The sequence below is a fragment of the Rhinoraja longicauda genome, chromosome 8, assembly GCF_053455715.1.
Source record: "Rhinoraja longicauda isolate Sanriku21f chromosome 8, sRhiLon1.1, whole genome shotgun sequence".
Lineage (NCBI taxonomy): Eukaryota > Metazoa > Chordata > Chondrichthyes > Rajiformes > Arhynchobatidae > Rhinoraja > Rhinoraja longicauda.
Genome location: NC_135960.1, coordinates 46,320,623 through 46,345,561, shown reverse-complemented (window position 1 = coordinate 46,345,561; position 24,939 = coordinate 46,320,623). Strand labels below are relative to the sequence as shown.

At 40.2% G+C, this 24,939-nt stretch overlaps 1 protein-coding gene across 6 annotated transcripts in view; it reads left to right on the top strand.

The window, feature by feature from the left end:
* The window catches only part of tanc1a (tetratricopeptide repeat, ankyrin repeat and coiled-coil containing 1a), a 92,721-nt gene that overhangs the window by 46,287 nt on the left and 21,495 nt on the right, over positions 1-24,939 (top strand). For 5 of the 6 annotated variants that reach the window (XM_078403841.1, XM_078403842.1, XM_078403845.1 and 2 more), the window contains 9 exons: positions 1,226-1,282; positions 2,614-2,845; positions 3,557-3,723; positions 10,745-11,352; positions 12,898-13,006; positions 14,657-14,779; positions 20,911-21,147; positions 23,687-23,872; positions 24,664-24,742. In XM_078403841.1, coding sequence (XP_078259967.1) covers positions 1,226-1,282; positions 2,614-2,845; positions 3,557-3,723; positions 10,745-11,352; positions 12,898-13,006; positions 14,657-14,779; positions 20,911-21,147; positions 23,687-23,872; positions 24,664-24,742 — 1,798 coding nt within the window. The remainder of the gene's footprint in view (positions 1-1,225; positions 1,283-2,613; positions 2,846-3,556; positions 3,724-10,744; positions 11,353-12,897; positions 13,007-14,656; positions 14,780-20,910; positions 21,148-23,686; positions 23,873-24,663; positions 24,743-24,939) is intronic. The other variant, XM_078403844.1, reaches the window with a different exon arrangement.

Below are 24,939 nucleotides of genomic sequence, written 5' to 3'. Positions count from 1 at the left end.
TACATCCTCTGTTGGGCCTTTTTGACTGTGGAGTCGATGGTGGCCCCCCATTTAAGGTCCCTGGAGATGATGGTTCCAAGGAACTTAAATGACTCCACAGATGTGACTATGGTGTTGTTAATAGTGAGTAGGGGGAGGGGAGGGGAATCTCTTCGAAAGTCTACAATTAGTTCCACTGTCTTGAGAGCATTGAGCTCCAGGTTGGTGCGGTGGCACCAGGACGCCAGCTGCGTCACTTCCCCTCTAGGCAGATTCCCCTCCCCCCCCCCCCCCCCATCCTGGATCAGTCCAATCAGGGTAGTTGATCCGCAAACTTGAGGAGCTTGACGGAGGAGTCTGTGGAGGTACAGTCGTTGGTGTAGAGAGAGTAAAGGAGAGGGGAGAGTACACAGCCTTGCGGAGCTCCTATGCTAAAGGTCTGCAGGTCTGAGATGTGCTTTCCCAGCACATACTGCTTCCTGTCTGTCAGGAAGTTGATGATCCACTGACAGAGGGGTTCAAGCACAGTCAGCTGGGAGAGTTTGTAGTGTAGTAGCTCTGGCACAATGGTGTTAAAAGCAGAGCTAAAGTCCACAACTAGAATCCTGGCATAGGTCCCCTTGTGGTCTAGGTGCTGGAGGATGAGGTGCAGGCCTAGATTGATTGCGTTGTCCACCAATCCATAGATGGAGTCAATGGTGGGCAGTCTTGGTCTATGTGATGAACTCGACTACATCTACAACTCTGCAATTTCTTGCAGTGTTAGGCACAGCTGTTCCCAAAAACAGGGTGTGATGTCTTTCCCTGATTCTCTAGATCTTCCAACAACTAGATTTAGCTGCTCCTCTCCTCCAATATCTACATAAACCTTAAAGGGTCCTTTTTTTTGGAGGGAGAGGGAAAATCTCACAGCTCTCCTAAAATCTTGGTGGTTTATAAATTCAATAACATGGGACAGCAGATGCTGGTTTACCAAAGAAAAACATAAAATGCTGGAGTAATTCAGTGGGTCAGGCAGCATCTCTGGAGAACATAGATAGGTGACGTTTTCTATATTGGTGACGTCACCAATGCATGAGTTACTCCAACATTTTGTGTCATGCTTTATAAATTCCTCATATTATCATACCCAGTGCTTTATAAATGTATCCAATAGTAATACACCTTAATGGCTGCATCTTTCCACTGTCACTAAATTTGTGAGCTTGGTTTCAAATTGTGCCAACATACCTGCATTATTTTCAAGTCCGACCTACTGTATGCTTGGAAATCATCACCCGGCCCTCTCCCTCGCCAACCTTATGTAAGTTAATTGATCTGTTTTTCTCACCAAGAAGCTGACTGACGGTGAGTATTTCTGATATTTTCTGTTTTTATTTAACCTTAGCCTTTGCATTTACATTATGCCTGTTAACAACGTCACCTGAAAATGCATTGACTTCCATGTTTATGCTATTGATACTAAGTTCTAATTTAGTTAGCCCCTCTGCAATCTTTAAATTGTTGAAGTGTTCCTTTTAATAATTTTCACAACTAGTCATATTTGGAAGCCTAAGGCGCTAAATTGTGTCCAGATTCGTAGTGTGAAACCCAGTGCTGCTTGAACTACATATCAGGAAAGCAGAGGCCAATGCTTTTGGTCCCAATGAAAACTTTATTCCTTAATTACTGACTGCATTCTGTTAACTACATTCTTCCTAAAAGAAACACTGAAACTGAACCATACTGTTTGCAACCTTGCTGTAATATTTAACCTTGTAATTACCATGCCCAGCTCTATTCACTCCCATGACGTTACAGTTAAAATACTGTTCTATTTTGAGTTTCTCCTTTGCCAAGAGTTAGTATGATGAGAGTGATGGTTGTAATCACTAAGGAGTAAAACTTCTGATACTAATGTAAGGATTTTTGGATTGGGAAGTTTTGTGATTTATTACAATAGTTGGGATTGCTAAATTACTTACAATGTTCCCTTTTGTAAACTTATTTATATTTTTCAGTCTGTAGTGCCCTGGAGCTCGACAGAGTCATAGCTGTGGAGTTGATTTTTGACTGCCAGGAAGTGTACTTTTTGCAAATTGTATTGTTTGATCTGACCTTGAAATGTCCTGCACTGCAAGGTCAATTGTTTTGCATTTCTTCATGTACAGACATTGGCCAAGGAAGGATGCTTGTTGAAGGATTAGCTATGTGTTTCCTCATTTTGAATATTTCTTGGCCCACCTGTTTTCCACTTTATCAAATCTTCCTGGCTCCAAACTTGCCCTTTGCAAAAGCATCCCAAATCACTGTTTACTTTCTAGCTGGTGTGCTCATTAGAACAATTATTTTGACTGACCCCTTGGCTGTCTGTTTGCTTATCTTGCTTTTACAAGCTCAATTCCACATGTATAATATTTCTTAACTATCAAAGATTGAAAAAAGGAGAAAAGTTCATTAATCACAGAATGTGTAATTTGACGCAGGTAAACCAAAGAAAGCAATGAGTGAAGCAACATAGAAATTGGATACTAAGCATAATTGCAAGATGAACAATGATTTTACAAAGCAGAACTGCTTTGCAAAATCATTCAAGTTCATCCATTTCGAGCCAAGTACACAGGAAACATACCGCCTTGTTTTTGTTCAAAACAGGTTGTTGCCTATCACTATTGTCAGGCTGACAATACTTACACGTGCCTTGTACCAGAATTTGTCCACAGTATAGCAGCTTTACTTTGTCGTGCACCACAACTGACAGCCTTCCGAGACTTGTTACTGAAGGAATCGTACCTTCAGAGCATACTCAGTCTACGTTCCTGTGTCCAAGATCCAATTGCTGCATTTCAGAGGGGTATCTTGGAGCCACTTGCAAACCTGATTACGGGTAAGTTCTTTTGGACTCAAGTAGTTTGCAAAACGCAGAACGATGGTTAAGATGTTAATAAGTTTGCATTTATATATTTTTTATTGCAAGCATTAACAATGAAACATAATATTGTAAGACATTTTGTGGGTTACCGTGAGATGGAGTTGTGCAAATTTATATTTCCTTGCACAACCGGAGGTCATTCAGCCCATCGTTCCCTCTTAAAAGTTTTTTCCATCAGTGTCTTTCCTCCACTTATTTTGATGCAGCCTATTGTTAGTCACATGCCTAGTTACCTTCCTCTTACTCTCCTACATAAGGGACAATTTGTTGTAATCAATTAAATTATCAGGACACTTTTGCAATGTGGAAGGAAACCAGAGCAGAAAACTGAACAGTTACAGGGAAAATGTGTAAACTGCATGCAATCAACATTTGAATTCGGAATCAAAGCTGAGTTGCTGCAGCTGTGGAGCATCAGCGCGACCTGCTGCACCACTGTACTGCCCTGGAACAGAGGATTAATAACGGTGCAGCATCAAAAATGGGCTTCTAGAACTCTAGTGAACAATGCGACAAACTGTATCTTTTTAGACAATTTAAATTAATAGAGAAGGATGAATCATTAGAGCTGGTGAATTGAATATTGTTAGGTACAAAATTAATACTTAGAAATTAGCAAAATAAACATTGGAGTAACAGGTGATTAATTTTATCTTTATCCTCCAGAAAACAAGATCTCTGCAGAGAACTACATTATTTTAGTAGATGGCCTAAATGAGGCTGAATTCCACAAACCTGATTATGGAGATACAATTGCTTCTTTTATCATTAAAATAATTCCCAAGTTTCCATCTTGGCTGAAGTTGGTTGTTACTGTAAGAACCAATCTACAGGTACATTTTTTTGCATTTTTATGACTGCAATTAACAATTGATGTTTGAAAAACAGTAATATTAATGAGTATACTATATACATGACTGTTTAACGATAATATGATGTATTGCACACAAGGTAAAGTGTTAACCAGTATATTATTCACAAACATTAGTAACTTCCGTGTTTCCTCAACATGCATTTGTAGATTTACTATAAATCATCAATGCTAAATAGCTCCTGTCAATGGAATGACTTGCAGTTTAGATTGTTTAACTTTTATAAGTCACCATAAATTACAAAATTTAAACAGTCTAAACCTCAAATCATTCTGTTGGCAATGACTGCATTTAATGTTGCACTAACGTTGTGACATCAACATCGTAACTAAATGTAGAACTGCATTTAAACAACTGCTTAGCTTCAACATTTGGTGCCAGAATTTGCAATAAAAATTGCAGAGATATAAAGTTAATAAAATAGCTTAATGTATGTTTATTGTCATAAATTTTACTCTCAAAACAACAACCCTGTAATCTAACCAGCCCAGAGCACTGAAGTGGAAACATTGCCACATACTATTGTTTTTTTTTGGCATGAAAATGAATTTATTGGTTGAAAGCCAAATGGCTATAAGACAGAGCAATTAAAATGTTTGAATGTTTATTCCGTTCATTTGGCTGGTAAATTTGGCTTAATTGATCCTGCAGCTATTTTGCTGAAAGGATTTCTGTTATTTCCCAAAACAGCAAATTGCTTAAGTGTTGCTCAAGAATATTTGCCATTCTGTATGTGAGTCTGTTTAACAGAGCATGAGGTGACATAATCAGCAGAAACTGGCAAAGTGCCATATCAAGCTCAGCGTTGGAAAGCTGAAATATGTTCCCATTTTGTATATTTTTAATTCCTCAGTATGATGCTACTCTCTGCACTGGTACTTTTTCTGACACAATTATAAACGACATTAATTGATCTTTGATTTAGAGATTTAATGAGCTGTTCCGTCTGTGCTTGATAACATTTACATTTCACTTTTGGTTTTTGTGTGTATTACTGGAAGAAAATGTTAAATCATGCAAAAAATATTAACCTCCATACAAAATAATTGCTTTTGCAAATGCTCCTGCCATCTTTTCCGCTGTAACTTCTCAAGTTCAAATTGGTAATGAAAGCTTCCATGAAATACTTCTACCACTATCGCCTCTCCTGACCATTTTGTTGGATATGCTTGTAAAGGATATAATTATATATGATGGGCTTGGAATGTTTCAATAAGGACAAAATATTTAATTTCAGTGTTGATTAAACAATATAATTCCATATTACGAAACATTTGGTTTACTTGGTTGTGTTTACTTCTGGCAGTTTGTTTTCTGGCCTCAAAAGAAACAGATTTTTTAAGGAAGCATAAGCGGAAGAATTTTTCATTCACTGATACTTTGTGCATGTGATGTCTAAGGTCAGCATATATGGTCCACTGTAATTTCCTTTTGTGAAAGTCTTGAAGAGGATTATCTATAGAGATTAATGTCTGCTGGTTGAAGATAATTCTACAGTACCTTTGAGTAGGAAAGCTCATCGTTTTATCACTGCACAGCAAGACACAGCAATGCATTTCCAACAGAGTTTGCAAATTGAAAGTAGTGGGAATCAAAGGTTCTGTTTGGATGGAATTATTTTGAACATCTTGGACCCATGGTATGTTAGTAGTGAGTGGTATTTGGTAATAAACTATATTGCACTGGATATGACACCCTAGCTGCACTTGCCTGGGCCAGATGTAATGGATCAATGAGTCTCTGCACCTTCGAGCTGCGAGACAAGATCTCAGCAACAACAAAGTTTCAAGAAGTGTAATCAATGGTGTTATCATCAGAAAATACTTCCAGCACCAATGTTACAGGTCACAAATCTTTTTGACAAAAGACACAAAGTGCTGGAGTAACTCAGTGGGTCAGGTAGCATCTCTGGAGAACGTGGATAGGTGGTGTTTCAGGCCAGGACCCTTCTTGAGACTAATTGTAGAAGGAGGGAGAAATCTGGAAGAGGTGGAGGTAGGACAAACCCTGGCAATTGATGGGGGGGGGGGGGGGGGGGATTTATTGCAGATGAATGGACATAGGGCAGAGATGAAAAGACACAAAGTGTGAGATAAGTGGCGTTCAAATGTGAAGCCAGAGGAAGGGATATAGGTGGATGGGAAAGGGAGAAATGGGAGCGCATCCCGGTTAGGGCATTGGAAAAGGAGAGGGTGTGGAAGGAGGGATTGTTTATAGGTTAGATACCTAAAATTGAAAAATGCAGTGTTCATATCATTGGGTTGTAAGCTACCCAAACAGAATATGAGGTGCAGTTCCTCCCATTTGTATTTGCATAAGACCTCACTGGCAATGGAGAAGGTGCGGGGCAGAAAGATCAGTATGGCATGAGGAGTTAAAATAGCATCAAGGAGATCCAACAGGCTTTCAGCAAAATGGTCTCGCCTAATTGGGAGGCCATTGGGAATGCAGTAATGTTAGAGGAGGTGCATGCAAATCACTCTAGTACCTGGAAAGGTGCTGGGGTCCTTGAACGGATGCATAGGAGGAGAAAAAAGGAGGGGTTATAACTCCTGTGGTTGCAGAGGAAAGGATGAGCAAAGGAAAGGATGAGCAAACTAAGGAATTATGATGGGGGGGAGGTGTAAGATGATTTCTGCAGAAGTGAGTAGGGATGGAGAGATGTAATGGGATCGCGATGACGGAAATCACAGGGGATGATGTTGGATGTGGAGACTGGTAGGGTGAAAGATAAGGACGGGGGAAATCTATTCATGTTCCATCGGTGGCGAGTGGGGCAAGAGCAGAACTATGGGAGACTTTGGAGTTTGATGTTTTTCAATCATCTACATGGCACAAATCAGGTGTATAATGGAACAACTTCTGATTTTGATCTGTTTTAATGAAGCCATTGTAGAATTGTAGTTAATATAATCTATACCCGGGGGGGGGGGGCATTTAATTGGATTTGGATGAGATTAGGATAATTAGGGATGGTCAGCATAGCTTTGTCCGTGACAGGTAATTTTTTCTAAGTGTATCAACTTTATTTGAGAGATGAAAAACGTGATCGGTGAGAGTAGGGCAATGGATGCCGTCTACGTAGATTTTAGTCCCTCGTGGTAGGCTAATGGAGAAGATTACGATTGCTGTAATCCATGGTGATTTGCTAGTTTGAAGTCAGATCTGGCTTGTTCATAAAAGACAGAAGGTAGTGGTGGAAGGGTGTTATTCTGGCTGGAGTTTTTAGTTTAATTTAGGAAACAGGCCCTTCGGCCCACCGGGTCCACGCCGACAAGCGAACCCCGCACATTAACACTATCCTATAACCACTAGGGACAATTTTTACATTTACAAAGCCAATTAACCTACAAACTTGTACGTCTTTGGAGTGTGGGAGGAAACCGAAGATCTCGGAGAAAACCCACGCAGGTCACGGGGAGAAAGTACAAACTCCATACAGACAGCACCCATAGTTGGGATCAAACCCGAGTCTCCGGCGCTGTATTTGCTGTAAGGCAGCAACTGTACCGCTGCGTCACAGTGCCGCCCAAAAAAGTAACCCTGGAGATGCCGGGGATTGAACCCCTCACACATGCAACGTGTGCGCTCTACCACTGAGCTACATCCCCAAGCATGAAACCCTGCCGCGAAATGACCAGTTTTGTTCCAGTGTTTTGTGACCAGTGTTATTCTGCAAGGATCTCTGCTAGAAAACTGATGTTTGTGATGTATATAAACACCTTGGACGTAATGTAGATGGGTTAATTTTGGTGGAGTTGCAGACTGAGTAAGGCTGTCAGAAGGTACCACAGGATATACATTTACAGATGTGCAGAGAAATAGCAAATGGAGTGTAATATGAGGCAATGTGAGGTGTAGCACTTTGGGAGGTCAAAAGTAAGGAGAAAGTGCACAGTTATTGGAGAAACCCTTGGGGTCTGGGTCCATAACTCCCTGAAAGTGACAACACAAGTCAATAGAATGTAAAGAAGGCATATAGTATGCTTACCTTCATCAGTCAAGCCATTGAGCATAAGAGTCAGAAAATCATGTTGCTGATTTATAAAACTTTGGTTAGGCTGCAGTTGGAGCATGGTGTGTGCAGTTCCAGTCACCCATTTCAGGAAGGATGTGGAAGTTTTGGAGAGAGTGCATTAGAAAAGTATCAGAATGCTGCCAGGATTAAAGGCCAATAAATTTAAGAAGTGGTTAGACAAACTTGGATTGTTTTCTATGGAGCATCAGAGGTTGAGGGGAGGCCTGATAGAAGTGTATAAAACTCAGAACATTTTTCTGGAAATGTCAAAGAAATTATTTGGAGTTCAGTTTGTGTTCAGTTTTGGTCACCCTCCAATAGGAAGGTCATTAAACTGAAAAGAGAGCAGAGAAGATTTATGAGGATATTCCTAGGATTTGAGGGCCTGACCATAAAGGGAGAGGCTAAGCAGCTATGACTTTATTTCTTGGGCGCAGGAGGTTGAGCGATAATCTTATAAGGGTGTATAAGATGATGAAGGGGATAAACAGGGTGATTACATGGTCTTTTGTCCAGCATAGGGAATAAAAAAACAGTGGACAAAGGTTTACGGTGAGAGGGGAGAGAATTAATAGCAACCTGAGGGGCAACATTTTCACCCAGAGAGGGAGGTATATGAAACAGGTTGCCAGAGGAGGTAGTTGAGGAAGGTCCCATAACAACATTTAAGAGTCATTTGGACAGGTACGTGGATAGGAAAGGTTTGGAGGGATAAGGGTCAAACGAGAGCAGATGGGACGTGTACATGAGGCATCTTCGTCGGCATGGACAAGTTGGGCTGAAGGGCCTGTTTCTGTGCTGTATGACTATGACTAGAGGGCAGAGCTTTAACATTAAAGGGAAGTTTTAAAGGAGATTTACAGAGTTTGACATTACAGGTGCTCCTCAGCTTATGATGGTGTTCCGAGAAACCGAACACAAACCGAAAATATTGTAAGTCGGAATGCATTTAATACACCTGATCACGTGGCGGGAAGCGAGCTATGGATCGCTGCCGTTTGCACCATTGCAAAGTTTAAATATCACAAGTCGAAGCATTGTTAGCCAGGGAGCATCTGTACTAGAAACATGAATGAATTTATACAGCATTCTCAAAACACCAACATTTCTGTTCTACCTGATGTCATTTAAATGATAGTTTGAACCTGCTATAGGATATTGTGGAGTTGAGGAAATTACAATTAGTGGCGTAGATTACATTTTAAAAAATGAAGATTTCTCCTATTTTTTGCTTTCTGTAAAGAATGGGCTTCACAAGCAGATACTTGTTCAGCAGTAATTTAGACTTTTTGTTAGTAATTATGTTTTGTGATGCAGAAGCTAGAGGAGAAAAAGGTTGGGGAAAAAACTGCTGTAATTGTTACTACCAAAGACTCATTGCCACTACCAAAGTTTATTCTCTTTCCTGCATAGAATATATAAATTCTGTAGTTCCTTTAAAATGTTCGGCAGTATGTGTATTAAAAGGGGTAAGTTTCATCTTAAAAGGCTGAGAAAACCTGGTGTAGGTTCTGTCATAAATACCAGAACTGCTATGATTCTATATGTAATAAGTGTAGGAAGGAAGTGCAGATGCTGGTTTACACCGAGGATAGACACAAAATGCTGGAGTAAGTCGGCGGGACAGGAAGCATCTCTGGAGAGAAGGAATGGGTGATGTTTTGGGTCGAGACCCTTCTTCAGTCTGAGAGTCAGGGGAGGGGGACTCTAGATATATGGTAAGACCTACCATATCTCTAGTCTCCCCTCCCCTGAATCTCAGTCTGAAGAGGGGTCTCGACCCAAAACGTCTCTCCAGAGATGCTGCCTGTCCCGCTGAGTTACTCCAACATTTTGTGTCTATCTTCAATATGTTATAAGTTGGTTTAGGGTTTACAGTTGCATCTGACAGGTGAGCAGAGGTTTTCTTATTACGAAGACAAGTGCATATTTTGCTCACGATAGTGAGATTCCAAAGAGAATTTATAAGGCACCATGGTTACCAATATGTTCCCATTTAATGAATGTGCCAATATAATATGGAATGGTTACAAATTTGTCGTACTTCGTCAAATGCATAAGAATTCATGCGAATTCAGACATTTGAATGAATGTTATAATTTTAAGTTTCAGCTTGGAGTGGTAATAGTAATCTCTTTCAATTAGAAGCTTGCAGGTTCAAATGTACACTCTCAAGACTTGCATTAAATTAAAAAATGATAGTGCAATACGTTATTCTGGGAATGCTACATTTATAGCAGTATATCGCTTGAGTAAGATGTTCCATCTGTGTCATCCACTCAATACCAAAATAGCATGGAAGAAAATATGCATGGCATTTCTCACAGTGTCCAGCTGAACATTTATCCCTTAAAGCAGCATTAAGGATATGAACTGGTTACTTATTTAATTGCCTTTAATGGGGTTACTCTGTACACATTGGCGCCATTTGTCTGCTTAAACATTTCACAAGTACTTTAGCTATAAAGAAGCTTGTGATATTATGAGAGCACGGAAGGCCTATTTCTATGCAACTCATTCATGTGGAAATTAATCTTGCTGCTGCGTGTCACAAAGAATTTTAAGGAATTTGTTTAATGGAAAAGTTGTTTTGATGCAACAAAGTTGTTAAGGGGTCCTATAAATAAAATGTGAATGGGAAAAGCAATATAGCAGACACTGAGGAAAAATTGCTTAATGTGTCGTTTAGAATTTTTGAAATGTATGTTTGGAAATGTAAAGATACCATACATTTGTGTCCTAAATGCACTCCGTCACAAATTTCCACACCTGTTTTTGAGTTCTTTAAAAAATATTAACTAGAGAAAGTTACTAAGTTATAGAATGCAATGGCAAACAAAATGAAATAAACTGCGTGCATGTTTTTGCAAAATTACATGTTTGAGATTGGACTTCAAATATTTAGAACATTTGTTCTGATTTTCATTTGCCTCAATCTAAATTAGAATATGTTGTTTCCTGCAGGATATTGCACGCCTTCTTCCATTCTTCAAAATTTCTCTGGATGATTTTCCAGAGAATGAAGATATTAACAGGGATCTGAATGCATTCATCCATCACAGAATTAATGGTAGTCACAGCATACTCAGTAACATCGCGTTGAGTGGAAAAACTGACACCGTTACAGTGAACAAAGTCACCAATCATCTTATCATGCGAAGCCAAGGATCTTATCTGTATTTGAAGCTGACTTTAGATTTGTTTGAAAAAGGCCATCTTGTCATTAAGAGTACAAGCTACAAGGTAGTGCCTGTCTCCTTGTCAGAGTTGTACCTTCTGCAATGCAACATGAAGTTTCTAACACAAACTTCCTTTGAAAGGGCCCTCCCTGTATTAAATGTTGCCTTGGCATCCCTTCATCCATTGACAGATGAGCAGATTTTCCAAACAATAAATGCTGGCTTTGTGAAGGGTGAATTAGAATGGGAGGATTTCCAGCAGAGGATGGAGGGCCTTTCATGTTTTCTGATCAAACGAAGGGACAAAACAAGAATGTTTTGCCATCCATCATTTAGAGAATGGTTGGTTTGGAGAGCAGATGGTGAGAACATGGATTTTCTTTGCGACCCAAGGTTTGTACATAAGCATTTGAACTCTTAAAATGCATACATAGATTAAATTTGCTTTGTCTATTTTAAACAAATTTGCCTTAGAGAGTCTGAAGAAGTGTTCCAATCCGAAGCATAGCCTGTGTTCGCTCCCTAGATGCTGCCTGGCTGTCTTGAGTTATTCCAGCACTTTGTGTTTTGCTCAAGATTTCAGCAACGGCAGTTTCTTATGTCCATGTTTGTCTTTCTCCCTGGCATAGTATTAATGAACACAAAATTATTGTCAGATAAAATGACCCATTTAAGGAAAAAGATTGAAAGTGAACTGGGAATCGGAAATAAAAGCAGAAAATGCTGGAAACATAATGCTGGTCTGGCTGCATGGTCACTTTACATGCACCTACATTTGCGCAAGTGTAGGTAAAAAATAGAGGTTTTGGAAGGAGCTTGGCATCAGTTAAATAGTGTTCTCATGGATGCTAATCTTCAGGATTGAGTCCTACCTGGATTGGAAATACTAGGAAAAGGATGGTCTGTTCTGCTTGGAAGAAGCTACAGCAAATAACATTTTGACTGGGACTGTGAAGTGCTAGTGTCTATGAGTCTTCCAGAGTGGAATTTTGGGAACACTGGTTCAGTACCTGCAGTCTTGCATCATCTGGATCTCGGAGCTTGAGTGAAGAATTTGAATTTGTGAGCTTGTAAATTGGAGCCCCGGGATGTGGAAGTGTAAAGGTAAGTATTGCGGAGGGAAATCTTGATCTTGCAGGTCTGAGGAAGAAAGGTTTGCAATGTTGCATTGTTTACCATGATCTTGCAGGACTTAAGGATAGATCATGGAGTCATATGATAAGATTAAGAGCTCTATATTTGACAAACTATCTTCAATCCTTGGAATGTGAAACTTCGCATGTTATCTTTAGCTGACCTATTTTTATTTTGCATTTTAAAACACAGCTCACAATTTGCATTCTTGACCAGCAATTTTTGACGATCTTATGTTTCCATCAATGAGCAAACCTTGCCTCAAAAGGTTAATTGTTATTATTATTCATGATTTGGGGTAAATATAGAGAACCCTCAAATAAGAAATAATAGTTGCAAGAAAGGACAAGATTTCTATTTGGCATGGAATAAAGCCAATCAGGAGGAATCCATCGCCAGCTAATTGTAAAGATGCGTGCGTTTGTAGGTTAATTGGCCTCTAAATTGCCCCTACTGTGTGGGTGCAAAAATGGGATAGCAGCTAGTGTGAATGGGTAATCCATAGTTGATGGCTCAATGGGCTGAAGGGCCTGTATCCATGTTTAAAAAAATAAATAAATTTGTTCAAAACCTCTCCGTGGGATTGGAGGGAAGATTAAATTAACACAGTATTAATGTATCTGCTGTAATGTCTTTTAGAAAAGATACATTCACATCGTACTCCAATGCCAAAATTAACAAAGACGGCTACAGTGACTTGTGAGTGGCATGGTATTGTCTGAGCTGGAATAGTCTATTGTAGCAATTGACTATTACAATATTTTACAAATATTTAAACTTTGTCTTCTGAAATTTTGTTCATAGGAGTGGGCATGCACTTATGGCATTCATGTTTTCTCGCCAAGAAGGAAAGCTAAATCGACAACAGACTGTAGAATTTGGCCATCACATACTGAAAGCACACATCTTTAAGGTGATTACAGAAACCTGTTAATTCATATCATAAAAAGTGAGTCTTCAATATGGTTTAGATGGATATTCCAGATAATGAATGAGTATAGAAGACCACTTATTACATTAAGGAATGTAGCAATAAGGAACTGCAAATGCAGGTTTACCAAGGAAAGACAAAATGCTGGAGTAACTCAGCCGGTCAAGCAGCATCCCTGGAGAACACGGATAGGTGATGTTTCGGGTCGGGACCCTGAAACGTCTGAAAGAGGGTCCCGACCCGAAACATCATCTATCCATGTCCTCCAGGGTGCTGCCTGACCCGCTGAGTTACTCCAGCATTTTGTGTCTTTCCTTATTATATTAAAGAAGTTGTTTTGAGTTATGGCTTCCTAAATGTACAGTCAGTCCATTAAAAAAGAATTGGTATACACAATAAAACCTCAGTCATCCTGCATCTTCAGGAATTTGTCTTCGGTGGCAGACATTCGAGACTATTGGATATTACTCCTACTAAATCCCCAACATTTGACTTTTTCTAGCATGTTGCACAATGATGCGATAGTTTTTCCATTGAACCCATTCAGTGGGGAAAAGTTTGTATGTTTTCAGTTTGTCAGGACGATGCTGAAACATCATGTGCTCAGGCTACAAACCTACCCATGTTTCACAATTCCAGCCCAGGCCACATCTGTGGTTTACACTTTGTACCTCCAGCTCAAAGATGGGATTAATGAGTGAACAGGTACTGAATTATATGCGTATTATGGTATAATGTATTTCTTAGCGCATATCTAATTTATTGGGGTTACTTGAATTGCAAGTTTCCCATGTCTATACAGGAAAACATAGTAGATTTAAGATATTTTGTGAAACTACTTTCTCTTAATAAAGAGATATCTCCTCCATGAAAATTAATAATTAATTAGGAGCCCAAAATGTGGGCTGATTAGCTGAGGACATTAGACCACTTGCAATATTTGTTTTTTCTTTTCTTTGAGGACAATTTAACCTATTTTAATCTGCAAAAATTCCGATGAAATGGGGTTGTAAATTTTTTACTGCGGCTTCAATAGCATTTGGACCGTGAAATACATTCAAGGAGATTAATTGTTATTATATCCGATGTCTCCGTCTTTTTATTAAAAAATATATACTAGTGTACTACAGCTCTCGGAAGTAGTGATTTAAAATTTAGAATAGTCACGACAATGTGTAAAAGCTGAACTCATAAATGTCCAATGCAAAAATAGACCATGCCATTCTTTTTGTCTTCTAGACAACAAAATTATTAGTGCATAAAAAGAATGAAGATACAGATATGAAAAAAAATGCTGATAATGCTGAAAATAAGAGAATTTGAACATTGATTATTTATTTAATTATTATTGGGCCAAAGGTATTTGAAATACAAGCTCCATTTTCAAGTAGGCCTATTGTATTCCATGGCCCCTATCATGGCACATCCATCTAAAATTCCAGTAAAGATACAACAGGCCTGTCGTTTTCTTAACTCAAACTGAAACTGCATCTTGAGTGGATTTGCTTCACAGCTTATAGAAATTATAGAATGAGTCATAAATATCTGGTAGATTTAAATATTTAAAAGACATTCAATAATACATATTAAATCTGAATTTGAAATCCGTGATTGCATTTTTCACTTTTTTAGGGTCTGAGCAAGAAGACAGGCATATCTTCAAGTGTCCTTCAAGCCCTCTGGATGGGTTATAGCAGTAATGGATTGTCTGCTGCATTTGCATCCTTACGAAATCTTTACACTCCCAATGTGAAGGTAAGAAGATCTGAGTGGTTCCAGGAGAATTATAATGTCTTAAAATGATGTTTTTATGAAATATAAATATATTTCTAGAAAAAGGTTCTTGTCTTAAAAATGAGGTTTTATAATGAAGATATTGATGAATATACAGATCTTGTTTAATCACTAACCCTTATCTCATTTTTACAAGGATTTTCTTCTGATTTTTATCTACTGTTTATGAGTGGTGATGAAATAATATTACTTGATCTCTGGATTTTGAGGAGCTACAAATGTGTTTGTAAGCTAAGAAGAATTGCTTTACAGAAAATTTTGTATATTTGGCTGAGAACAGCTGTTTGCTGAAAATCTGCTAGATCATGGGTAGAAAGGCTGTTTATACAGTATCAAGGCAAAGAATTGAGTGCCTTAATAGGGTTGTGTAGCCATGCGGATTGCAATTGGGTGACAATTAGCTTGGAGGATAAATAACACAGCAGAAGTTGTTGAAGGAGGCTTGATGTCTTCATCAAACTGCATCCCAAGGCATAGTATTCAGGTGCTCTGCTGTATGTCATGGGGAAGTAAACCTCTAATTTTGTATACGTATCATATATTTTGAAGATTTATTGTATTTCTTTGTCAGGACTCGCGTCTGCTATTACTTAGAAAGTTAATGCTAATACATCTGCCATGCGATTGCTTAATAGAGTGGAACCGAAAAGATCAATCAAAAAATGATACATTTCTGCTTATGGCCTTATTCAAATCTTTAATATTAGTTTTGTATCTAAAAGAGGTTAGGTTCCAGTGAAACATTGAACTCTCATGACTATTATCATTTTCAACTGGCTCACATAATTAAATTCAAGGCTATCTTTACGGCAAATATTTTATGGGGATATCAGGGATCAGGATGCTCAGTCTTCCCATTATGTGCTTCTGCGTGCATGAGAAATGAAAATCTTGAACATACTTCTGTGAATTATTCATTAAGTTTTCAAATCGCAGTATTTAATGGTGAACTTACTTGATCTTGTTCATGATAGTGTGGGTAGGAGCAACCTTTGTACAATGATTGTCAAGACAAAGTCCCAGTTACACACAGTACATCATGTGTACAGTTACCATCAAACTGAATGGAATCTATTCAGAGCATAATATACTGCTCAAGACTGTCCATTCATGAAATGCCATGAACCATCTGCATCAGAGAATTATATTACTGCCGCATTCAATAATTAATGGTGGTGAGCAATTCAACAGACAGCAGGAGGAGGGAAGTCGAAGAAATCCTTAGGCTGAACAATGGCAGAAGTCAACACCAGTGTCAAAGTTGAGACTGAAGCATTTATAACAACTTTAGCCCAAATCTTGAATAACTTATTTATCTTGGCTTCAACCTTGGGTCCTTGTCATCGTGAAAGTCAATCATGAGGAGATTTATATTCATTTCAAGCGGTAAGAAGAAATGGGGGAGAGCGCTATATACAGCGAAGTGGGCCACCTGAACAGCCTGGGTGTTATGATGAAGAATTGCTAGTTATGTCTGGCTGCAAAGCAGGCCAAACCGAATCCATCTTATTACCAGCCAATTAGTTTACCTTCAGAGTTATGGAAGACATTGTTGATGCTATCAAACAGCACTTGCTTGTCGATAGCCTGTTTATTGATAATTTTGAAATTCACCAAATCCACTCCTCTCCAGACCTCTGCAGTCTTGGTCCGAATGAATGAATGAATAAGTTTATTGGCCAAGTATGTGCATATACAAGGAATATGGTATATTCGGTGCTTGGTGAATATACCATATATACTTGGTGCTCCGCTCACAAATGACAACACAAACATACAGTTAACAATTAAGAGTAAAGCATAAACGCATCAAAACAATAAGGATACAACATTACAGTCTAAACATGTGGGTGAAAATAAACCAGAGCAAAAAAGAGATTACAGACTTGGTTATTGAATAGAACTACTACTCATGGAAAAAAGCTGTTTTTATGTCTGGCTGTGGCTGCTTTGACAGTCCAGAGTCGCCTTCCAGAGGGAAGTGCTTCAAAGATTTTGTGGCCAGGGTGAGAGGGGTCAGAGATGATCTTGCCCGCTCGCTTCCTGGCCCTTGCAGTGTACAATTCGTCAATGGGGGGAAGGTTGCAGCCAACAACCTTCTCAGCTGTGCGAACGATCTGTTGCAGCCTCCGGATGTCGTGCTTGGTGACTGAGCCAAACCAGACCATGATGGAGAATGTGAGGACGGACTCAATGATAGCAGTATAGAATTGGACCATCATTGCCTGTGGCAGATTGTGTTTCCTCAGTTGTCGCAGGAAGTACATCCTCTGTTGGGCCTTTTTGACTGTGGAGTCGATGGTGGCCCCCCATTTAAGGTCCCTGAAGATGATGGTTCCAAGGAACTTAAATGACTCCACAGATGTGACTGTGGTGATTGGGGGGATGGGAGGGGGAGCTCTTCGAAAGTCTACAATTAGTCACAAAAACTGAATTCTGGTGGCAAAGTAAGCATGATTGCTCTGAGCATCTAGGCATCATTTCACCAAATGTTCCATCAAGAGAGAGTTAGATAGAGCTCTTGGAGGCTAGTGGAATCAAGGGATATGGGGAGAAGGCAGGCACAGGTTATTGATTGTGGACGATCAGCCATGATCACAATGAATGGTGGTGCTGGCTCGAAGGGCCGAATGGTCTCCTCCTGTACCTATTTTCTATGTTTCTATGAAACTTTGGTAAAAGTTAAATCAATGGGATTAAAAAGGAAACTATACTGGCTGGAATTATATCAAACAAAGTAGGATGGTTTCCACAGGGCAATATCCTAGGTCTGACCATCTTTAGCTACTTCATCAATGACTTCCATCAATGACTTCCATCATGAGGTCTGAAATAGCGATGTGCACTGAAAGACTTTTGTTTGTGACTCTTGAGAAATTAAAAAGGCTCATGTCTGTACATAGCAAGACTTTGACAACTTTCAGGGATGATCTGCCAAGTGGCAAGAAACACAAAGTACATCTCCAAGAGAGACTATCCACCTATCATGACTTCATTTGCTTTCCCATTGCAGAAAAATTCCCCAATATTCTGGTTGGGTCACTATCGACCAGAGCTTGTGGATACAAAAACAGGTGGGGGTGGGTATCCTGCTTCCTCAGAGACTTAACTCCTGCCATCCAGAGTGTGTTGGATCACCGTTCAGTTGCCTCTGACAATAGGACAAAGCAACCTGGTTGATTGGCACACATTCACCATTCTAACTATTCATTTCCTCCATTACGGGTAGATGAACATTATAGCATGTTTCATCTACAATTTAAATTGTTGTCCACACAGATTACTCTAGCACCCCTCAAACCTGAGAACTCCACCAAGAAGAGCAAGAGCATCAGGTGCATCAAACTACACCACCTCTGGGTTTGAACACCATCCTTTTTTTGGCACAAACAGTAATCCCTCGTTATTACGGACCTTTTAATTACAGATTTCAATTAAAGCGGACCGACCTTCACCATCAGGCCAGGCTGCCGATGCTGCCCCCGGCTTGTACCACCTCCCCGGCCACTTCCAAGCCAGGCTGCTAATGCCAGCCCCAGCCCGCACCACCTTCTTGGCTGGCTGCCAACAACCCCGGCCCGCACCATCTCCGCGACCAGATCTACTGCCGACACTGTTGGTACACACAGCTTCCTCGGCCACAGCAGCTGCCAGCGCCGACCCTTACCTGCACTCTGGCAATCCTCACCTCTTTCCCCAGTCACCAGCAGACGGGGGCCGTGAACTCACCGAGGTTCCAGACCAAGAGTTTGAAGAAGGATCTCAACCTGAAATGTTACCTACCCATGTTCTCCAAAGATGCTGCCTGACCTACTGAATTATTCCAGCACTTTGTGTCCTTTTTTCACAATTCCTTCAACACGTGGAACTTACTTCCCAGTGCTATTAAACATCTTCAGTCGAAGGACTGCAGTTGTTCACAATAGCAGCTTGGTGTAATTTTAACAAGCAGTTAGAATGGGTCTTGCCAGCAATGCTCACACCCCATCAGCTAAAAATGTTATTTTTATCGCTTCAGGAATGTTACCTTATCAAAACTTCGTCAGCTACTTTTTCCAAATTGCTGGTTTCTAAAATAGTTTAAGCCTCAAAATGGCTATCAAAAATTTCAACTTAACCTTGTACCTCCTAGCAACAAGAGGACTCAATGACTATTTTTAGAGTTGGTTCAGTAAGTACTGTGCCCTTACTGGCTGAGTGCCAGAGATGCGATGTGCTCTCATTGGTTGAAGGAATGAGAGCAATGTGGCAAGCTGAGTTTTTTTTTCTCCGAGTACTGATATCAGTATAATATTTCCCCTTCCCTGCTCCTGGGCCAAGAGCAGTATATAAGGGACAGTGCTTTACAGTGTCATGTTAAAAGGTAGTTTGTTTTAGCAGTAAAATGTTAATAAACCAATAAGGAATTCATTTTAAGATACATAATTCTTGCTGGTCAGAATTCTGTTAACTCCTTGCCTATTAGGCTGAGAAGATACCTTCACAACAATATCTGAGAAGTTTCATGAAGGCTAACTGCTATCTTCTTGGTGATATTCAGGGTGGGCATTAAATACTGCTTTGCTAGCACTTAGAAGTAAATAAATAAATAAATCTTGCATGAGTACAGTTCAATCTAGGAAACTCATAAATTTTAAAATGCATTTGATAACGATGAATGTTATGAAATTAAGCTTTAGGGAAATCAAAGGCCATCTGCGAAAGACAACAACGCTGTCAAATGGGCGCAGGTGGCATGTCTATTTCAAGTGATGCTGGAAATAATCAGATTAGGCCGCATCTGTGGGAAGAGAAAGAGAATTAACCATTAAGACCAATATTTTTGTGTTTCACGTAACCTAAAATTGTACAATTTGATGTGTACTTTTGTTAATGTGCATATGACTTAGCAATGATAGAGACAAAGTGCTGGAGTAATTCAGTGGACAGTGTGGAAGCTAATGGCCAGGAGCTGAGCCTAGAACTCAGCTGTGTTGATTACTTTGCCATGTTCTTTAAAGGTCAGTAATACTGGTTAGACTAAGTAAAATGCTGTTAAGAGCAATCGTATTTTAAATAGGATCTTTTACATTGATGTGGAATGGCTGGTCAGCGCTATTCAAAAACAGCACGTTTTGATCTGTTGCTGTTGGTACAATTGACTGAAGGAAGAAGAATGTTGATAATTAAGGTTTTGGTGGAGGATAAAAGAGATCAAGGAAGATATAACTTTATGGATTACAGTAAAATGGAGGTTGATTTATTCAAATCATCTTCTCGTCCTTGCGCAAATCCTTAGAATCAAGGAAAATGTGATGATCTCGTGATTCATCGATTGATAAGGCCAATATGTGACTCTACCACAGATAGGGAGGTGGTGACTCACAAAACAGACATGTGGATAGTTTCTGAAGTGGAGTGATCCTTCTATTTACCTAAGGTTGTTTTGTTCTTTTGATGCATGGACTCAAAAATTCTCAATGCCATCTCAAATGCTTTTGCTCTTTGAGAAGATAAGGGCCAAGAATTCCCGAGAGTCAGTGGGGATGTTGCACCTTTCAAAGAGGCTTTGCAAACATCCGCTATTCGTTCCCTCTATGTAGTTAATACACTTTTCCCAGAACAGAGCTCAAAATTAAGCTTGCGTTGGGATGCTATCATTGGGCGTGAAACACCTGTCCTGCCCAGTGGAGCTGACCATGTGATAACTTGCCTCAATGATGGGATGGAAGAAGGCTATGGTTGATGTAGGTTTACCTATCCTTCCAGTGAATTAGGACGATTTTATAGAGGTGGCATTGGGTAACATCGTGCCCTGAGGTGCCTGTTGTAGGAGTTCCAAGTCTCAGAAACATATGAGGGCAGGTTCACTGTTGCTGGTAGAACATGAGCTTTGTGCAAGGTCCAAAGTCACTAGTTTCAAACAGTCACCTCCTTGCTATCGCTTGCTACTGTTATATAATTGTGTCTTATTCCTGTTTGGAGATATTGTAATGAAGTATGTTGTATTATTTCTTAACTTCTTCATAGTGTTATCTCTCATTTTTCTTTGTAAATGTTGGATATCTAAAGGAAACTTTGGAGTAATATTCTAATTTTCATATAAACTGCAGGTGAGCCGGTTGTTAATTTTGGGAGGAGCCAGCGTGAACTACCGAACTGAAGTGTTAAACAATGCTCCCATCCTTTGTGTTCAATCGCACCTTGGGCACCAGGAAATGGTAAATCTACTGCTTGAATTTGGAGCCGGAGTTGATCAGATTTCTGAAAGTGGTGTTACAGCGTTATGCCACGCTGCCGCTGCAGGACACCTGAATATTGTGAGTCTTCTATGCAAGAAAGGAGCTAAGGTAAGGGATCTGGTTATTGACATTAGCTTCTTCTTATTTTGCCCGTGTGACACAGTAGTACAACCAGTAAAGCTGCTGCCAGCTTGTGCCAGAGACCTTGGTTCAATTCTGAGGGGGAGATAATGGGGCTGGGGGATGGAGTGGGTGAGAAGAGGATAAGGGGGTGGGTTGTGGGGGGGGGGGATGATAAGGAGTTGAGGGGGTGTGGATGGAGTGGGTGAGTGGGGCTCTTTAAAAAAAAAAATAACCTGAAACCAATTTAAGTTAATGCAGCACAGGTTTGGGGGAGCTTTAAAGGGGATTAAGGGGGGAATGGAGTGCGTGAGTGGGGCTCTGAAGAAAAATCCTAAACACAATTTCAGTTAATGCAGGAAAGGTTTGGGGGAGTTTTAAGGGGGGGGGGCGGGTTGAGGTGGGAATGGAGTGAGTGAGTGAGTGAGGGGATGGGGTGGCTGAGTAAGGGGAGGGTGTTAGACCAATGCTGTCGAGGTTTGGGGGAGTTTTAAAGGGGGTTCAGGGAGGATGAATTGGGCGAATGGGGGACGGAAGAGAGGGGATAAGGGGGCTGAGGGGAGGATAAGGGGGTTGAGGTGGGTTGTGTGGGGGATGATAAGTGGGGTTGAGGGGGTGTGGATGGAGTGGGTGAGTGCGGCTCTTAAAAAAGCCTGAAGCCAATTTAAATTAATGCAGCACAAGTTTGGGGGAGTTAAGGGGGATTGAGGGGGGAATGGAGTGCGTGAGTGGGGCTCTGAAAAAAATCCCAAACACAATTTCAGTTAATGCAGGAGAGGTTTGGGGGAGTTTTAAGGGGGGGGGGGTTGAGGTGGGAATGGAGTGCCTGAGTGAGGGGGGTTGAGGTGGGAATGGAGTGCCTGAGTGAGGGGGGTTGAGGTGGGAATGGAGCGGCTGAGTACGGGGGGGTTGAGGTGGGAATGGAGTGCGTGAGTGAGGGGAGGGTTTTAGACCAATGCAGTGGAGGTTTGGGGGAGTTTTAAAGGGGGCTCAGGGGGGATGAATTGGGTGAATGGAGAGTGTGGGAGGGGGGGATAAGGGGGCTGAGGGGAGGATAAGGGGGGTTGAGGTGGGTTGTGGCGGGGGATGATGAGTGGGGTTGAGGGGGTGTGGATGGAGTGGGGCTCTTACAAAAACCTGAAACCAATTTAAGTTAATGCAGCACAGGTTTGGTTTTTTAGGGGGGATTGAGGGGGGAATGGAGTGCGTGAGTGGGGCTCTGAAAAAAATCCCAAACACAATTTCAGTTAATACAGGAAAGGTTTGGGAGTTTTAACGGGGGGGGTTGAGGTGGGAATGGAGGGGGGTTGAGGTGGGAATGGAGGGGGGTTTAGGTGGGAATGGAGTGCGCTCCCCCCTCCGCCTCCTCTCTCCCCCTCCTGCCCCCCTCCTCTCCTCCTCCTCCCTCTCCCCCTCCCTCTCCTCCTCCTCCCCCTCTACTCCCCTCCTCCCGCCCTCCTCCTCCTCTCCTCCTCCTCCCCCTCCTCCTCCTCTCGCTCTCCTCCTCCCCCTCTCCTCCTCCTCCCTCCTCCTCCCCTCCTCCTCCCCCCCTCTCCTCCTCCTCCCCCCTCTCCTCCTCCCCCCCTCTCCTCCTCCTCCTGATAGAATGGGTTACACGAAACAATTGGAGAAATAAGATTGATGGGATGAATGGCAATATGGAAAATATGCCTAGGTGTGATGATCTTGGATCATAGGCAATGTCTGTGGTTCAATTTGGAATGGTTAGTAAATCATCATTATTACTTGTGAACCAGAGGAATTTAAAGTTTAACAGGCAGACTAAAGTTAGCAGTTGTGTTCATATTTCCAACTGTTTAATATTTATTTATATTCTATGTATCATCCATAATTTTTGGTTAATAGTGAACTATTGCAAATTAATTTTGTGCTATTGATACACAGTGTACCAGCATTTATGGAAGCTTTGTAAGTTTATAAACGATTAATCTAACACTACAAGTTTTGAAGAAAAAGAGTTTAGATTCTAAAGATTTAGAAGTCATTTTTATATATGCAATGTCAAAGCACACGTTGGTAAATTACTGGACAGGTAAAAAGTTATAATAGGGCTTGTGTGTAAGTTTAAAACTACCATCCACACCACCCTGGCCACATACATTTCACCCCTGCCATCGGGAAGAAGTTACAGGAGCCTGAAAACTGTAACATCCAGGTTCAGGAACAGCATCTTCTCCTACAGCCATTAGGCTATTAAATACTACAACCTCAAATAAGCTCTGAACAACATAGACTATTATTGTTATTATTGCAGTATTATTGTTTGTTTTTTGTGGGTACGTATGTATACGCACTGAACTCTTTTCTCTCGCGTTTATTATATTGTTTACAGTGTACTATGTTTACATATTCTGTAATGCTGCTGCACATGACATTTCATTGTTCTATCTGGGACATATGACAATAAAACACTTTTGACTCTTGACACTAAATTACATGTTCGTCTGTGAAAGCAATGGAATGTGCAGTTTTGTATTTAAAGTAATAGAAATATTTTAATTCCCAGGTTGATTACACAGATAAAAATGGCCAGTGCGCATTGGTTCATGCTGCTTTAAGAGGTCATCATGAAGTAATTGAATATTTACTCAAAGCAGATTGGACATTAAGCATACAGCACCAGCAATCTTTCAAGAAAAGTCAAGCTCTTCAGCAAGCCCTGATCGCAGCTGCAAGCATGGGACACAGTGAAGTGGGTTTTCAGAGATCAAGTACACATGCTTACGCTATATTAACTTAAAATGGATACTTTGAGGAATATCTATCTAATGTACTATACAGCATTTAACAGATTTTTTTTGTTGTAATATTTGTTTGGGATTTTTCTTTGGACAACCTTCAAGAATGCAGTCAATGACCTCGGATTAACTAATTGTTTTGTATATGAATGCTGGACCTCAATTTCATTGAAATATAACAAGAAGGGCTTGTAGATAATCTTCTGAATTGCCACTAGGAATTTATTTTGATAGTAGTTGAAAGAATTGCCATGGATGACTCGTAAGTTACCTGATGGTATTGATGTAGCTAAACACAAAATAATTAGATATCAGGGAATAAATTTATTTCATTCTTGCTAATTAAGTATGTTTTGCAGAATATGTCAATCCATAAAAATTAGAAGGGGACCTTTCACTATTCGCAAGGCAGTAGCGGATGAGAAGGAGAATCTATTTTGCTGTGTGTGCTTGAACATGTTTTAATTTGTTCATGCCTCAACACCAAAGAGAGAAGTGAAAGTGTTTTCTGGATGGGTGAGGAAGAGCAGATGTGAATTCTAAACTTACAATTTATTGGTCAGGATCTATATACAGTCTGAAAGACCAATAACAATCAAGTATACTGATGCTTTTGTGAAGATATAAATAGTTGGCTTAACTTCTGTCTGCTAGAAATTCCTTTAAACTTCATAAATGTTGGAAGTAATTTTATTACACTAAATATCACTAACAAGTGTTTTCAATGTTTCCATTCTATTTATAGGTTGTGAATAATCTTCATGCTCTTGATGGTGAACATAGAATAGACATAAATAGCTTTGATACTCTTTGGGGTGAAACAGGTAATTGAAGTCTTTCTATGTTTCCATTATAACTTAAATGTAGCACGTTAAAGGATTGTATGTGTTTTTTTAGTTATTCTTTATGATAACCATTAATCCACGTTATTCTTGATCATTAGTAATATCTATAGATGTAGAGAAAGGTAGATAATGATAAGATCCTTCATCTTACTACCTGAAATTTCAATGACATTTAA